This window comes from Populus nigra, chromosome 10, assembly GCF_951802175.1.
Source record: "Populus nigra chromosome 10, ddPopNigr1.1, whole genome shotgun sequence".
Lineage (NCBI taxonomy): Eukaryota > Viridiplantae > Streptophyta > Magnoliopsida > Malpighiales > Salicaceae > Populus > Populus nigra.
Window position 1 is genome coordinate 9,664,047 of NC_084861.1, and position 17,599 is coordinate 9,681,645.

At 33.7% G+C, this 17,599-nt stretch overlaps 2 protein-coding genes and 1 non-coding gene across 6 annotated transcripts; 1 reads left to right on the top strand and 2 right to left on the bottom strand.

Annotated features, from left to right (window-relative positions):
• Positions 1-1,132: 1,132 nt before the first annotated feature.
• Positions 1,133-9,295, top strand: LOC133705259 (calmodulin-binding transcription activator 5-like). 4 transcript variants are annotated; one of them, XM_062130398.1, is made up of 14 exons: positions 1,133-1,256; positions 1,457-1,545; positions 2,330-2,455; positions 3,028-3,143; positions 3,487-3,575; positions 3,746-3,791; positions 4,386-4,518; positions 4,725-4,850; positions 4,995-5,053; positions 5,479-5,907; positions 6,256-6,953; positions 7,335-7,881; positions 8,556-8,864; positions 8,943-9,295. In XM_062130398.1, exons 2-14 carry the CDS (start codon positions 1,482-1,484, stop codon positions 8,991-8,993), a joined length of 2,793 nt encoding a protein of 930 aa, XP_061986382.1. In that variant the 5' UTR covers positions 1,133-1,256; positions 1,457-1,481; the 3' UTR covers positions 8,994-9,295. The 4 variants fall into 4 exon arrangements, with proteins under 4 accessions (XP_061986382.1, XP_061986381.1, XP_061986383.1 ...); XM_062130397.1 differs by having other exon boundaries at positions 1,244-1,373; XM_062130399.1 differs by having other exon boundaries at positions 1,244-1,373; positions 4,734-4,850.
• A 3,746-nt stretch (positions 9,296-13,041) lies between these two features.
• Positions 13,042-15,315, bottom strand: LOC133705817 (GTP-binding protein SAR1A-like). Its single transcript, XM_062131196.1, has 3 exons — positions 14,996-15,315; positions 14,762-14,893; positions 13,042-13,560 (listed from the first exon to the last, which is right to left on the bottom strand). The coding sequence occupies exons 1-3, from the start codon at positions 15,122-15,124 to the stop codon at positions 13,240-13,242; spliced, it is 582 nt and encodes a 193-aa protein (XP_061987180.1). The 5' UTR covers positions 15,125-15,315; the 3' UTR covers positions 13,042-13,239.
• Positions 13,951-14,070, bottom strand: LOC133706106 (small nucleolar RNA snoR83). The gene has a single exon (XR_009844450.1). It is a non-coding gene; the product is annotated as a small nucleolar RNA snoR83 (small nucleolar RNA).
• Positions 15,316-17,599: the final 2,284 nt, after the last annotated feature.

Genomic DNA, 17,599 nt, shown 5'->3' on the forward strand with positions numbered 1-17,599 from the left:
GAGGTTGCATTTAATTTGAGCTGAAAAATAAAAATAAAAAATAAAAAAAATACGATTTAAGGGTGAAATGTTAAGGGTGTAAAAAATATCAGAATGAGAAGTTTTAAGGATGTTTAATAAGATCTAAAAAATTATGAATGATAATGGACCTCTATATAAATAAAATTATTTTTATACAATGTATGATTACAATTTTTTTAAAATAATATACATTTATGGTTCAAAATATAAATGAAAGAAAATACAAGACTGCAACAAGTTAAAATTAAAAAAAAAATGAAAAGTAATAATTTTTTTTTATTGTTGAAAATTATTTTTACCTTTTTATAGTATATTTGAGAATATGATATAAGTTATTTTTTTAAAGTATTTTTTATTATAAAATATATTAAATTAATATTTTTTAAAAATTATTTTGATACTAACACGATCCGAAAACATAAATAAATATTAATTTAAAATAAAAAATAAAATTTTTTATTTTTTTAAAATATTTTTAAAACACAAAAACAAATAATCCATTACTCTTTTTTTTTTTTTTTTTTTTTTTTTGCTAAACGTTCAATTACTATCTAATTAAACGAGAATTTCAAATTGCCTTCAGTTGAAAATAAAGCACGGGATCAAATTTAATCAACGGTAAGCAACTGAGGGATCATACATGATATTTTACACTACTGGAATTACAATTTATCAAGTCTTTACAAATTTAATTATAATATTTAATTTAAATTTAATAAATAAATAAATTTAATTTATATATTAAAAAAAACTCAATTCAATTTATTTTTATATTATTTTTGTTACTTTCATTTTATTTATTTAAAGGTTCGCTTAATAAATATTTTATAAAATTTAATTTTAATTTTAATATTATTTTTTTTAAAAAAATTATAAATTAAAAAGATTGATCTCTAATTTATTTTTATAGTATTTTTAAATATTAAATTTAATTTTTAACCTCTAAAAAATTTCCAAACATGATCTCTTAATTAAATTAAATTTTGAGGATTTCAACATCATAATTAATTATAATTCCAAACTAAACAACTATTATTATCTGTTTGCAGAAAAGAAGAAGAAGCAGCTCTATTATCATTTTACTTTACAACTCAGCAATAACAAATAATAACAGAGAAAACTAATTATCAGTTTATCACCATCAAAAGAAAGAAAAAAAAGAGTGGAGAAAAGCTACTCAAAAGTCTTCTCATTCCTTTTTACACGCGAGCGCGCGCGCGCGTATATATCTACTGGTAATCAGCTCAATCTCAGCTCCTCTGTCACTTTAAACTGACTTGTTGGCTAGAAAATTTGATAAAGGCGTTTCTTCCGTGTACCCTTCATTTCTCTCTCGGCTCGGGTCTAAACAGGTAATTGTGTGTCAAATTATGACACCTTGGTGTTGTTAATCATCGTTTGATTGTTAATTTAGTCGACGATTTTCGTTTACCAGGTTACTTTTTTATGCGTTTTTTGAAATGGAAAGTGGATTCTCGGACCGACTTGTAGGATCAGAGATTCATGGATTTCATACTCTTCGAGGTACTGATTTTTTTTTTGTACTTTCGTTCAAATTGGAAATTAGCTGCTTATGGCATGGCTTGGTATACACTGGAGAAAGGTTTTTTTTTTCTTTTCTTATTATCGGTTTGGGGAGCAAAAGCACGCTGTAATTTTCTATGTTTTTGGCTTGTTATGTAGCTTTGCTTTTCTGATATTGTCTGGTTTGGTTTTTGCTCTCTAGCTAGCTGGAATTAGTTGCTTGTTTTGTTGTATATTTGTTTCTTGATTTTGTTAAGCTGCTTTTTGCTGCTTTCATTTTGTCGAGCACCTAATAACTGGTTACGTTGGAGTCATGGCTCGCTCGCATGCTCGCTCTGTGGCATTTCAGTGGGACCAACCAAGCCAACTTAGGTTTTGAAGATGAATTGTCTTCTTCCTTTTTTTCATATATAATTATTTAGCATTCGGGGTTGATGGGAACCTTGTGTGAAGGATTGGAAAAATATGGGTGGGGAGAAAATGGGCGGATTTTGAAATGGATGCTTTTCTCATAAATTTTGATCGAATGAAAAGATGCTGATGTGCAATGAATTTCAATGGTTAAAAAGGTGAAGAGGAGGTAAATTGAAGAGAGAAAGATGTTAATCATAGAGTTGTGTGGATTCATTTACTCTATGCTCTTATTGTTTCCATGGCGAACCATCATTTCTTAGTAGTCTTTCATATATATTTATCTGGTGTTGCTTATCTAATGATTTATTTATTTATTATTATTACAAATAGTTACACTTGTTCTAGCAATGATGACATTTTTATATGATAGATTTGGATGTTCCAAACATAATGGAGGAATCTAGAACAAGATGGCTCCGTCCAAATGAAATCCATGCAATGCTATGCAATCACAAGTATTTCACCATTAATGTAAAGCCAGTAAAATTACCCATGAGTAAGTATATGTTATTTTTTATTCTTGCATGAATATAGTTGAATGGTTTTGGCCTTGCAAAGAAAATTTTATGATAAATAATTTTTGTTTTGATACAAGCAATATTCTAATATGCTCAGCCACTTTGAGGTTCCTGCTGAACATGAGAGTTATAACATGTAATATTTCCATCATTTTATTCTTTTCTTGCTACCATGTTTTTGCAAATTTTAATTACCATATTCATTCATCCATGTCTAATTTCACTGTTCCTCTGGTTTTATTTGCTTGTAATTTTACTTTACCTGGTTAAGTTTTGCCCTTCCCATAGTAGAGTTTATTTTCATGCAAATGCTATTGATAATCTGAATGCCTGCTGATGGATGCTGGTAAGCCTTTCTACCATTCATGTGCAAATGATCAGAACTGGAGCAATGGTCAGCATGGCATATGCCAAATGGACATATTTCTTGTTGGTTTTGAATGCATCTTGATGGATCATTAAGATTCTCCTTCCATCAAGTAATATATAGGGTCAAACAACCCTTCATTTATTAGTGTTTCTCCGGTTTTGATTTTCTGTAATGTAACAGGTGGCACAATTGTATTGTTTGACCGCAAGATGCTTAGGAACTTCCGAAAAGATGGTCATAACTGGAAAAAGAAAAAAGATGGGAAGACTGTTAAAGAAGCTCATGAACACTTAAAAGTGAGATCTCTCATTTTCTGAAGTGTTATATGTGAACCAACTAGAGGCAGTTTCATTAACTGACTTTTTTCTTATAATAGATTCTTTGAGTTTAACTTTGAATATATTTTCACGGATAATAAGTAAAACTCTTCATTTCTAAGATGTTACAAATGGCTTCAATTAAATTTATGCAGCTTAGTTGACTGACATTGTTCCTCCACATGTACTTGAGTTTATTTTTGAATCTCAGATTGTCATATTATTCTTTAAGATGATTTAGGATTTAGTTAATCAGTGCATCATTAACTGTGCTGTTGAAAAGTCTCTGGTATGATGAATTTTCATTTGTTTCCTGGTTTAGGTTGGTAATGAAGAGAGGATTCATGTATACTACGCACATGGCCAAGATATCCCGACCTTTGTTCGCAGGATTTATTGGCTGCTAGACAAGTATGTAACAATTAAAGCTCGAATGTATCCATGACATAAAAAAAAGTTGACATGATGATTGGTTTAGAGAAGATGAATCCCCCCCTCCCCCCCTCCCTCTCTCTCCCTTTGTGTTTCTGGGTTTTGATGGAGCATTCATACTTTTGCTTTCAATTTTGTGTTTGTTACAGGACTTTGGAACATATAGTTCTTGTTCACTACCGTGAGACCCAGGAGGTTGGTTCATTGTTGCTTTTTATCTGTTACTAAAGTGCTTTGTTTTTGAAATTTTGTTGTCATCGATATGTTATCTTTGGTTTTGTATTTTCACCAATGAGTCATAGCATGCAGATGCTGGTTGCATATAGCAGGCTTTTCCCTCAGTGAGGTTTGAATGTAGTGCCATCTAGAAACTGCATTTCTTCATAAAGAATATATGGACATGGTGCTTTCCTCCTTTCTATTTTTGTTCAGAAAGATAATTATTGTTATTGTGAACAAGGGAATTCAATCATACTGTGATTATCATTCCAAGAAGATCCTTAATTTTGTCTACAAATACTTTTTGGGAAAAAGTTAGTAGTTTCAAAGACTAGCATATTTTTAAGCTTCTTTTTATTTATACTTCGAGGAAAAAAGCTAGCAGTGTCAAGTACTCTAGCATATTGTTGAGCTTCTTTTTATTTCATGACAGAGGAGGGGTCGTATTTTCATTTTGAAATAAGCTGTCTCTGTCTCAGTGTGTATTTGTGTGTAAGTTTCTGTTGTTGATTCCAGTAAACATATGGTTGTTTAAACCTTATTTTGGGTTGTGGTTGACTTATGATACAGTTGCAGGGTTCTCCAGCCACACCTGTGAATTCACATTCTAGTTCAGTCTCTGATCAGTCTGCTCCCGGGCTTTTATCAGAAGAATCCGATTCTGGAGCCGCTCGTGGATATTATGCAGGCGAGAAAGATCTTGGTAATATTACAGAACTTGCACATTCAACATGTTATAGCAAGAGTTTTCGGTGTAGCAAGGTTTATATGATAAAAATTCACTGTTATGATCTTTATTCTTGATGGTTTTAAGCATCTAATCCTCAAAATTTTATTCGGCAGTCCATAATCTTTCCTCTTTTTACAAAATTGCATATCATTCAATCTTACTGTTCTCTTTTTATGGAGAGTTATCAGGGCCCAGTGACAGCTTAACTGTCATTAATCATGCAATCAGGCTTCATGAGCTTAATACACTTGAATGGGATGAGCTGTTGACAAATGATCCTGGCAATTCAATCTTGCATGGAGGAGGTAACAGACTAGATGCTCCATGTGACAATCATGCAGTTTCAATAGCTTGGAAATCCATTTATAGGTGTCTATCTGTAACCTAATTTTTCCTTTTTTCTCTTCCTTCCTTTTTTTTTTTGGATCTTTTGTTTTGATTGTCAACAGATAAGATTCCATCCTTTGACCAACAGAATCAGATTGCAGTTAAGGGGTCTGTAAACGATGTAAGCAGAAAAATTTGCAATTCTAAGTTATTTTCGTATATCCTTTTGCTCCACATGTAAGCGTTTAATTCTTTTACTCATTTGATTTTGCTTGGCGGTACTTGCAGTTTAGCAGTCAACCTTTTTAAAATATAATCTATGTTCATTTATAATAAAATGCCAGTCGGCCTGTCAAATTTCTTGTGGCAGTGTTATTCTGTTCTGCTAGTTAGGATGATGAAGTTTATCAATTAATTTCCATGCATCTCTTTCCATTATGATTATCGAAAATTCTGAATTCAATGCTTTTAGTCCTCTACTGACATCTGCTGTAATGTTGCATTTATTGATGTTTTGGAGATTTCTCAAATTACTTCAGTTTGCTTGCTTGATTATAATTATTGGTTAAATATTGGAGTAAAGTAACTAATTAATTTTCTTTGCAGGGGAGCACTCTTTCAGGCTACCAATTATCAGCAGAAAAGTCTGCGAAGGGCAATTTAACTGAGGCTGTTGTTAGGAACAGTAACACTCAGTTCAGTGGTCCAGATAATGTTTACAGACAGTTAACAGGTTCCCAAGTATATTTGGATGCTCAGAGGAAGAATTCTGTTGTCCTGGGTGCTGGTGATTCATTGGATATTTTGATTAATGATGGTTTGCAAAGTCAGGATAGTTTTGGAAGGTGGATGAATTCCATCATGGATGACTCTCCTGTTTCTGTAGATGATGCAGCGGTTGAATCTTCAATTTCATCCGGTTATGATTCATTTGCTTCTCCAGGAATGGATCAACATCAATCTTCTATTCAAGAACAAATGTTTATCATAACTGATTTCTCACCTGCGTGGGGCTTTTCAAATGAAACAACCAAGGTTCATTTACTTATCATACAATCCTCTGTTGATATCCTTGTGGTGTCTATTATGGCTTTAATTCTTTGTTGATGGTTTGGATGTAAAAAGGAGCTGATTTTTTGGCCTTTGCTTATTTGTGGAGAAAAAAATGTCTTGTGACATGAGATAAAAGTTTTGAAAATTCTTGGTCAGCTGGTATTTCATGTTAACTGGTTGAACCTTTCATGGCATTATGGGATTCATCAATCTGAAAATAGAATCAGCCATTAGAAATCTGTTTGAATAGCTCAAAACATGTTCATAAAATAACAACACAGCTTCTTCTTCTTCTTTGTATTTTTGACCTCTATTTAATCTTGGTTACAGATTCTAGTCACTGGATATTTCCATGAGCAGTATCTGCATCTGGCAAAGTCCAATCTGTTCTGTATCTGTGGAGATGCTTTTGTTCCAGCAGAAATTGTCCAGGCTGGGGTCTATAGCTGTATGGTGTCACCGCATTCCCCTGGACTAGTAAATCTATGTTTGAGTTTGGATGGATCCAAACCCATCAGCCAAATTTTGAATTTTGAGTACCGTGCTCCTTCAGTACATGATTTGGATGTTTTTTCAGAAGACAAATCCAAGTGGGAAGAGTTCCATCTTCAGATGAGACTTGCTTATTTGCTCTTTTCTACTTCCAAGACCCTTAATGTTCTATCTAGTAAAGTGTCACCGGCTAAACTGAAGGAGGCTAAGAAGTTCGCACACAAAACTTCTAATATTTCTAATAGTTGGGCATACTTGATTAAGTCAATTGAGGACAGCAGAATTTCAGTTGCACAAGCAAAAGATGGTTTGTTTGAACTTTCTTTAAAAAACACAATAAAGGAATGGCTATTGGAAAGAGTACTTGAGGGCTGTAAAACCACAGAATACGATGCTCAAGGCCTTGGAGTGATCCATTTATGTGCTATTATCGGATACACTTGGGCAGTTTATTTGTTTTCTTGGTCAGGCTTATCATTAGATTTTCGCGATAAACATGGATGGACAGCACTGCACTGGGCAGCATATTATGGAAGGTATGGACATGTTCTTTGTTGTTTTAATTTGCAGTTCTTCTGTGGTTGTCCAGCTTCAGTTTCTTTAAGTGTCTTGAATAAAATGAACTAGGACATTTTTTATCTTCTTCCATTTTCCCTTTGCTTGTCACAGCTTCACTCCATTTCACTGCTTCCATGTTATTCTGTCTCTTCATGCCAAAGCAAATCATATACATCTCTCTGAAATAGAAAAACATTGGGCTGCACAAATATGATAGCATTATAAGCAGTCAAGAAAACCTGATGTATGTATCCTAAAGGGCCAGGAGTATATATTAAGACTTCTTTACTGACTCGAATGTATATCAGTCTCGAAGTAACTGTCATTTTTTCTCCAATTTTGATGATCTATATGTACAGGGAGAAAATGGTTGCAGCTCTCTTATCTGCAGGGGCAAAGCCAAACTTGGTTACAGATCCCACTAAAGAAAATCCTGGTGGGTGCACCGCTGCTGATCTTGCATCTGCAAAGGGTTATGATGGCTTAGCTGCTTATCTGTCTGAAAAGGCTTTGGTGGCACAATTTGAGTCTATGATAATAGCTGGAAATGCCTCTGGCTCGCTGCAAATGACTGCAACAGACACTGTAAATTCTGAGAATCTAAGTGAGGAGGAGTTGCATCTGAAGGATACTTTGGCAGCTTACCGCACAGCTGCTGATGCAGCAGCACGTATACAGGCTGCTTTCAGAGAACACTCGCTAAAAGTATACACTAAAGCAGCTCAGTCCTCCAGTCCAGAGGATGAAGCGCGGAATATTATTGCAGCAATGAAGATCCAACATGCCTTTCGCAACTATGATAGTAAGAAAAAGATGGCAGCTGCTGCCCACATTCAACATAGGTTCCGTACTTGGAAAACGCGGAAGAATTTCCTTAATATGCGTCGACAGGCTATCAAAATTCAAGTAAGTGCTCACTCCCCTTTCATACCGGTTTAATTTATGTGTAACTGACACCAAAGGGGAAAAATAGAAAGGAAACCAAGATTACCTTTCATCTCATGGTAGTGGTGGATGATTTTTATCGTCTTTTCGTTTCTGATTCAAAAGTGACTATTATAATTGATGTCTAGTCCAAAGCATTCTGAGTCTGCCAGTGGGCCATTTTGGTTTCAAATATCCCAAAAAGCTCACCTGTTCATCTCTTTCATCTTAACAGAATATAGGACCCAAAAAATAAAAAGTCATTAAAACACAACACTGTTTTCTTCATTCCTTCTCATTGTTGCATACCTAAGTTAGCATAAGAAATCCAGGAAATTAAGAAGCTATTTGCCTATTTTTTATTCTTTTCTGATTCAAAAGTGATTATTATAATTTATGTCGAGGCCAAAGCATTTTGAGTCTGCCAGTGGACCATTTTGGTTTCAAATATCCCAAAAAGCTCACCTGTTCGTCTCTTTCAACTTAAACAGAATATAAGACCATAATAAGTGTTCCAGTAACGAATTAAATGCAATGAACATTAAAACACAATAGTGTTTTCCTCATTCCTTCTCATTGTTGCATGCCTAAGATATTATTGTTAGCATAGGAAATCCAGGAAATTAGTAAGTGATTTTCCTTTTGTTCTAATACAGGCTGCTTTCCGAGGCTTCCAAGAGAGAAGGCAGTACCGTAAGATCATCTGGTCAATTGGAGTGCTTGAGAAAGCAATTTTGAGATGGCGTTTAAAGAGAAAAGGCTTTCGTGGACTGCAAGTTGAACCTGTTGAAACAGATGTAGATCCGAAACATGAAAGTGATACGGAGGAAGACTTCTACAAAATCAGCCAGAAACAGGCGGGTGAACGTGTTGAGAGATCTGTAATACGGGTTCAAGCAATGTTCCGTTCAAAGCAAGCACAAGAGCAATACCGGAGGATGAAATTAACCTATAACCAAGCAACTGTAGGTGATTTACCTGGAAGTTGCTAGTCTTATAATTCTGTCTTGCAGATTAATTAATATTCTCGTGTGCTTCTTCAGGTGGAATATGAAGGCCTTCTTGACACGGACATGGTTGAAAGTGACTTTTAGGCAATGGTGTTCGGCCTTGTAAAATAGTCTGTGCCTGCATGTGAATATGTAGCAAAAGGAGGTTTATGCACTGTAGTAGCCTGCACATCTTGGTAAATTGTGTAGATTAATCAATTGTGCTCGTTTTACCCTTTCAAGCTGTTTTTAAGCTTTCGAGAGGGTTATGATGATTCCCATGTTGGTATTAAGTTATGGGTAAGTCCTTGATGGTGTTATTGGACTCTAGGCTTCTTAGATGGCTTTAAATTGAACTCGGCTTTTGTAATTGTGTGGCTATAATCAGTTTCAACATGGTTTAGAAAGTATGATGGCTAGGAATCTCCGTGAATATTGCCGCTAGAGAAACCATGATGAGTTGTATTTTGTTGTGATTGAGACCCCATTCCGAGCCAGGAAATAATTGGGCATGATATTTTCTTTTTAATGAACAGGGACATTTAATGGGAAAATTGAATTTTCAATGTCATTCCGAACTTGAAAATTCTACAAATTCGAGATTGGTGATACCTAATACTATAGATTCTCGATTTTTACTCGGAACGAGGGCCAGTATATCTTCATTGACATGACGGGCAAATGCACTCAAATATTGTATGTACTGAGTGAGGCGTTCAAAACCATCAGCATATCGTGCAATGCTACACATGAAAACTTCGATGGGGCGAGCTTCTTCAGCATCTAGATTGACTCTCCCCTTGCCAGTGGTGAAGTTGGGAAGGCCGCGGTGGCGACGCTATTCCTCTTCCGCGGCAGCATAGCCCAAATCAACATTGTTTCTTAGAATGAGAAATGGGACGTATTCAAGTTCCTCATCCGAGAGGATAGCATGGAGCTTCTTCTTGGACTCTGTAAACCTTTCCCTTTTGAAAGCGTCAACCAAGCAGACTACAATGCCCACCTACACTATGAATACGTGGCACATTTTAAACATGAAAACTGTGTTTGTTGAAGCTAAGGAAAAAATGTTGGAGTTCAGATGAAGAAATAGAGTTTTGTACCAAAATAGATAGATAGATAAATAAATAAATAAAAGCATCCACCTATGAAAGAAAACCTGCTCAATTCAACACAACAACTTGATTACCAGTAAAATCTATCATCTTAGTGTTAGATATAATAGGATCTGTTTTGCCCTTGCATGACCAAAAATCAATCGCAACGGAAAGATCTACCTTTTCCATCAAGGTCAGATGGTCACCTCCCCTGAAGATGACTAGATTTTGACTCTAACAACGGGTCGTATGCTCTTTCATAAACTCCCTCTCCCTCTCCCATTCCAACTATTCTAACTTTATACTAAACATAAAATCAGTATTCGCTTAGTAAAATATCAAAAAACTATCTCAACTCAATAGTTTAAATTATTAGGTGAAATTTTAATATATAATTTATATTATTTTTTAATACACCCTCTCAAATAAAAACTCCAATATATAAACCATAATCAAAAGAAAAAAGTCATGATATTTCGTTTTTCTTTTATTCTTTCATAGTTAAATGAAATATTCACATCAACATAACAACTAATAATTGGATTGGACTGGTTTAACTGCCCATATAAACAGTGAACCAGATTAAATTTTTTTTTTAATCACTTGTTAAACACATATTTTCCGTAGCTTGCTTGGTTAACACGAGGCTCTGGTTCTTCTGTGTCACGAGTTGAAGTTGTAGTTAATATTTTTAAATTTTATTTTTTAATGCTAGTTTTAAATTTAATTGTATTGATTTGATTGTATCGATATTATTATTTTTTATTATATAATAAAATAAAAAAATTAATTCATCCCATTAAATTATATAATACGAGCTACAAGTTTGACGAGTTGATTAGAATAAACATGACTTGTTAAATTTTTTTTTGTCCAACTCAGTAGAGAAGATTATTACCTGATAACTTTTATATAATTTAATTTAAAATTTAAATTAAATAAAGAAAATTAAAAAATTTTAAGTTTGGAATTTTACAATTGAGTTTAGTAAAAATATAAAAAAAATTCAAAAGATATTATTTTTTTATATTCCAAAGAATTTTAGCCCAAGCTGCGGCCTAGAATTAGCTAATGAGCTAGCGAAGGAAAAGAAAACTACAAGAAAAAGGGATTCAATTGCTATCCTTACAAGAGGCTGGGATGTATCGAGTTAATGTTTGTAACTGTGATGCAATTGCTCTCCTTACAAGAGGTTGGGATGTTTTGAGTTAATGTTTGTAAATGTATTTTTTATCTGAAAATATATTAAAATAATATATATTTTTAATATTAATATATCAAAATAATAAAAAGTATTAATTTAATTTTTTAAAAAAATTAAAAATTAAAAAAAATACAGTGTGCAGGTACTAAATTCGAATCCCAACAGAAAATTCATCGATTTTTCAAATCTCTTGTAATACTTGGTGTGGAATACTGTATTTAAACTCGAATCCATCATCCATGATGAAGGACTAACATATCCTTGTAGACCTATATTGGTGGACGCTAAAATGAAAAAAAAAAAAAAAAAAGGAAGGAAGGTGAAACAAAAACAAATCTAGGACCATCCAGGTACAGTGTAGTTGACAATATAGAAATTGAAAAAAATTCAAATTCCATTCAGCAAACAAAATCCCAAATTTGCATCGGAATTGATCAACTTTAGCTGTCAATTCAGCTTAACAAAATAATTTCTAAGTTGCTGCAGTGGTATTGAATTTCAATCTATAAAATTATAAATATTATTCAATATAATTAATTTTAGACGACAGACTTGACTCCCTTCAGGTCAGGGATAGCATGATACACGATGTTTACAAGGTTCAGACCGCTGGTTCATTTTGACCTTCAGATCATTGACTTAGATTTCCTTATAGCAAACGTAAATAACATTACAAGTCATATTGCCCGTTTGAGGAGAGCATGACCCCTTTGGAAATGCAGTAATTTTTATTTTTATATACTTTTTAAAAGTGTTTGTTTTTTAAAAAATTAAATTAATATTTTTTTATTGTTTTTTAGATAATTTTGGTGTGATAATGATGTCAAAAAAATATATTTTTAATATATTTTTTTAAAAAAAAACACTCTCATTATGCATCATGATTCCTGCCATGAATTTACTATTTACTGTTTTAAAAAAAATCGTTGAATTTGAGTTATGGCTTATAAGTCTCTGTCTTTAACTTATTTTTCTGTTTTACTAACTATAAGGATTATATTTCTTTTTTTCAAAAAAACATCCCTTATGCATGATTAATCATATCATCGATTAAATATTCATCAAAGTTTAATTATTTATTTAAAATTCAAACACGATATTCAAAACATAAACGTTGCTGTACAAGTCTCTGTCTTTAACTTATTTTGAATCAGCCCAACAATGACTCGGTCAAAAATCTTCACCAGCTACATCATCTCGTTTGTTGTGTAAAATTAACCCATCATGGGGGGCGGGCGGGCGACGAGGAAGTTTATTCAATGGAATGACAGCAACAACTCCTTTCTTTCCCAACAAAGTTACAAGGTCGTGGTTGGTGGCCTGGCTGCAGATCGAAGAAAAAAATCTAGCTAATGCACTCCCAACCATCAGTTTTCTTTCCCATTCTTTTATTCTGTTTCCTAGATCAAAGCTCAAGCCAGCCGATGAGCTCGTGTCAGGAATAAAAGTACTACGAGTCTACAGTCGCAGCCTGGTGCCATCCGTGACGATAAGATGACAAGTGGCACGCCTACAAACGGATCCCTCATTCCGGTGTCGGTGAGTTGGCCCGATCAAGTTTTGCACTCGAATGCTATACAATGCATTGAATGAAGCACTGAGAAACTCTGCTACGAAACTCTACAATGAGAACACATTGCGTTTAAATGGGGAACAGAGCTTCGGCACAAATCAATCTATGTTTTAACAAGACATGTGAGAGCATAGACGGATCATGAAATGATAACCCAAAACAAGCCAACAAAAAAAAAAAAAGAAGCCCGGATTGCTAATTCCAAGACGGACAGTAGTGAGAATTCAACAATGACAATTACCTCATTGATCCACAGAAAGTAACAATCTGTCACATAGATAGGTGCAATATTGTTCGATAAGCTTCAATTTCACAATGGCTGAGTTGTCAATCAAATGTTACTACAGTTGTTAATCCTTCGACAAATAAAACCACTACAGACAACAAAATTCCATATTCGATGTACTTGTAGTAAGATGGTGCAAAAAATGATGGAAAAACTCCAAATGAGTACAAGGCCATATGTTACTCCCGATTCTACTTGATGTATTGAGACATCCACTTGAAGCCATCGCCATATCCCATCTTGCGGACAATACTGCACATGAAAACCTCGAGAGGACGGACATTGGAGTCCACAAGATTCACCTTCCCCTTGCCAGTAGTGAAATTGTTGAGCCCAAGATCATAACGAAGCTCATCTTCTGAAGCTGCATAGGGAATGTCAATCTTGTTGCCTAAGATCAGAAATGGAACATTAGCCAAGGATTCATCTGAAAGTAGGGCATCCAGTTCCTTCTTTGACTCAGCAAACCTAACCTTGTCATAGGCATCCACTAGGTATACCACCGCATCCACCTGTTATGGAGGGAAAAAAAAACTATGGTTTATACTCCAAGATCTCATATTATTTAGACGTTCCAAACATTGTCCTTAAAAAAAGCATGGATTCTTCACAATAATTGAGACAGAACAGGGAATATCTACTTGTACTCGAAATTTAGCCACTTGGAGAAACAATGAATACAGAATGATTGCTGGAATCAGTACCAACTGATACCTTGCATGAGAACAACAGAATCATTGGGTGCAGGAAATAACTTGGGACTTGAATTCAATTAAAACATAGTTAATCCATACCACTTCCAACCAATGAGCTCAACACCATGTTCATTATTCAGTTCTAACTTCTAAGTGAAAGACTCTCCTAGGTCAACTTCATAAAGCACTACCATAAAGCCCAGAATAAGTTATTTGGAAAGCTACTATTGGAACACCTAAAAACAAAAAGGTGCTATCAGCGAAGCTTCAAATATTGATGCTGGCCTCCCATGAATCAGATAAACACAAGCAAAGTTTAGCTGGGATTATGAAGGCACAGCAAGACAAGTGAGAAGGGAAATCAGATATCTTTTCACCTAGAGAAGTCAACCAGCTGAAAACAAAGTTGCAAAAACCAGTTTGACAAAAGGTGCGAAGATGGTTTTCATATGTAACTCTGCAAGGCAAAGCATACATAGATGCCATCACAGCTAACAGGAAGACGACCAAACACGTTAGCAATTTCAACAGTTCAGCTCACAACCAGATCTATCACAAACCAATGACGAGCAGGACTGGAAAAGACTGCAACTAGAAAATACAGTTGCCTCATTCCAGATTCATGTGACATAACAACGCATCGCACAATTAGAGGAAGCAAAACGGTAATTCTAATCACATCTTTCTGGCAAGAAAATCGAGAGATTATAGTCAAAGCACCCTAAATCACACCATTTTAAAACCGAAGTAGTTGTGTCATTCGACAGTTACAAGTCATCAACAGCATGAAATGAACAACATGCAGAAGTAACAGGTTCGAAGTACCCTCCAATCAACAATCACCATTTTCTCCATCCATTTGACAAACACAAACTTTATTCTTACGTCTTAGATATAAAAAACTTCAAAAAATCGAAAGCCCAGAATGCGATTCAACAAGAAAATTCAAGAAAACACATAATCATAAACAAATCAAGGCAAGAACAGTAGCATCGAATCTAGAGGAACAAAAGTTAACCTTGGCGTAGTAATCCTTCCAAACACGACGGGCGATTTGGTGACCACCCAGATCAAAAGCCTTGAACTTGATTTTTCCAATACTCAATTCCTCTGATGTTGGATGCTGGGTGGGTTGATGCTGTACCAATCTCTATAAAACAACAGATCCCATGTTCAATAAACCAAACCAGAACAATCATATACCAATAAATAAAGATGCGAACTTTATATCAAGAAAGAAAGAAACCAAGACCTCGTCTTTTAACATGTGAAGAAGGGTTGTCTTGCCAGCATTGTCAAGACCCAAGAAAAGAATCTTGGCCTCCTTTTGCCATAAACCAAGAGATGCAAGAACCCCATAAAACCAATCTAAAAGAAACATCTTTCTTTCTTGATGGGTTCTTCAGATTTTTTGTGAGCCAAAGAGGACCGGTAATAAATAATAATAATAACGTGTGTATTGGGGAGAGAGATCTAATAAATAAAAAAATGGATGGATATCTATGGCTAGGGACCAGAATGAATGGGGGTGTTGAAAAAATAATAACTGAGACTTAGTTATGACAACGAAGATGAAAAATTATTATGTATTCAAAAAAACCCCCTCTCAGTCAATTCCTTTGTCGTTTTCTATTTTTCTATTACACTCACCATGGCTGGCTGGCTACCCTTGGCTTGGCTCGACCCCAGGGTTAGGTGAGGCAATGAAATGACGAGTTTTAACCTCGTCGGGTCGGATTGTGAACGGATTCGCTTCTCGCAATGGCCCTTTCACTGGAAATAAAATATAATCTAGATTGGTCTAAAACTTGAGAATGATAGTTAAAACCTTTATAGAAAAAAAATGCCAGCAAAGGTGTATGATTGGTATCTAAAGTTCTATTTGTTTGTTGATTTGTAGCTGAAGAGTGTTTGCTTGATGTCTTTATTCCCTTTTCGCTTTTCTTGGAGTGCTAATTAGACCTTCATTGCTCATAGAAAGATTAAAAAAAAAGTCCATCGAGACGAGATATTGAGGAACTTGCGGGTAGTATCGATTCCCACCATGGCTTTCGGCGTGAAGGATGGGAAACATGATCGCCCCCTGTTGTCCTAGACACACCTTCATGTAATTTTTTTCTAGTTTCTAGGAGTTCAAGGAGTTGCGCGTCACCCAGTGTTACATACACATCTCAGGTATATTTTTTTATTATTATTATTTATTTCAAGGAGTTTAAAGTATTCATATCAACTTACATGCATGTATTTGGCTAATTTATTAAAATTTTAAAATTAATAATTATATAAATTTCTAATAATTTTATGATTTATAATACTCGAATTGATAACTTTTAAAAAATAAACCTTAAACATAATCATTTAAGCTATATTTTCTCTTATATATATATATATATTCTTTGTGCGTGTATTTGCCCATTTAAGCGCATTTATTTTTTAAAAATAAAACACAAAACACTAAACACCATCACAAAACTAACAGTAGATATCAATCTCCTTCATTTCAATAATGGTATTTGTTTTTCTTTACTCATCATCATGAGATTGCTCTCCATCTTTATTTCATGGGATAAATTAAGCTATATTTTCTCTTTTATATATATATATATATATATATATATATATATATATATATTCTTTGTACGTGTATTTGTCCATTTAAACGCATTTATTTTTAAAAAATAAAACACAAAACACTAAACACCATCACAAAACTAATAGTAGATATCAATCTCCTTCATTTCAATAATGGTATTTGTTTTTCTTTACTCATCATCATGAGATTGCTCTCCATCTTTATTTCATGGGATAAATTAACGTGTTTAATGTCTATAAATAGCTATGACTTGGCACACCGCAAGTAAAATATTAATAACCCCATTCAACAGTTCAAGAATAACTTGTTCATTCAATATATGTTTCTCATGGTCCTCGTATTATTTATCTTTCTTATATACTATTAACTTAAATGTCAAAGCATCTCATATTTTGACATGGAACTTGTTTCTACAAGATTATTATTTTGTAGAAACAAGTTCAAAATTATTTATTTTATTGATAATTTTGAATAAAATAAAATAAAATAATAAAACAAGTTCAAAATAATAACAAAACTTATCTATTTTAGAACATAACTACAAAATTTTCATGGCTTCATCAACTGTAAAACACAACTACCATTACGTTTCATTTCCGAAACACACAGATTAATATTGAATTATTAACCACTTTTGGTCTAATGTATTTATCGGCTTTGAATCATAATACAAATGTTGTTTTTTTATTGATGATATATTGCGAAAATAATTGAAGTCAAATACACTCAACAAAATCAATTTTTTCCTCAACAACGAAAACAACATGAGTTGAAATAGATAATTTAAAGTTTAGATTTCAATTAAAAAAATTCACTCAATTTATTTATTATTTCTTGTTCGAGTTAAATATTATTTTAGCTTAAGGTGGTGAGACTCTTGTTGTTTTATTTAAGTTGTGTTCTAGCTTTAAATTTAAAGAAGAGTTTAAATATACAGGTTAGAAATAATTATTACTGTTGTGAAATGGAGTAAGTGTTTTATTTGAATAAAAAACTATATTTTATAATTTTTCCATTCTGGCTCATATTACCATGTTTCCTCTAAGAAATTGTTTCAAGTTAGTTCCCAGGCGCATAAATTTCTTTATAAAGAATAAATTTTGAACTATAACAATGTAAGAAATTACTTATGCTTATATATATTTGTTAAAACAACACAACAACAGCATAAATAAATAAACTTGTAAGAGTTGCGGCAGAGACAAAACCGAACATGAAATGAGGCGTTTGTGTCGTCCGTATGAAGCTGCATGGGCCAAGTGC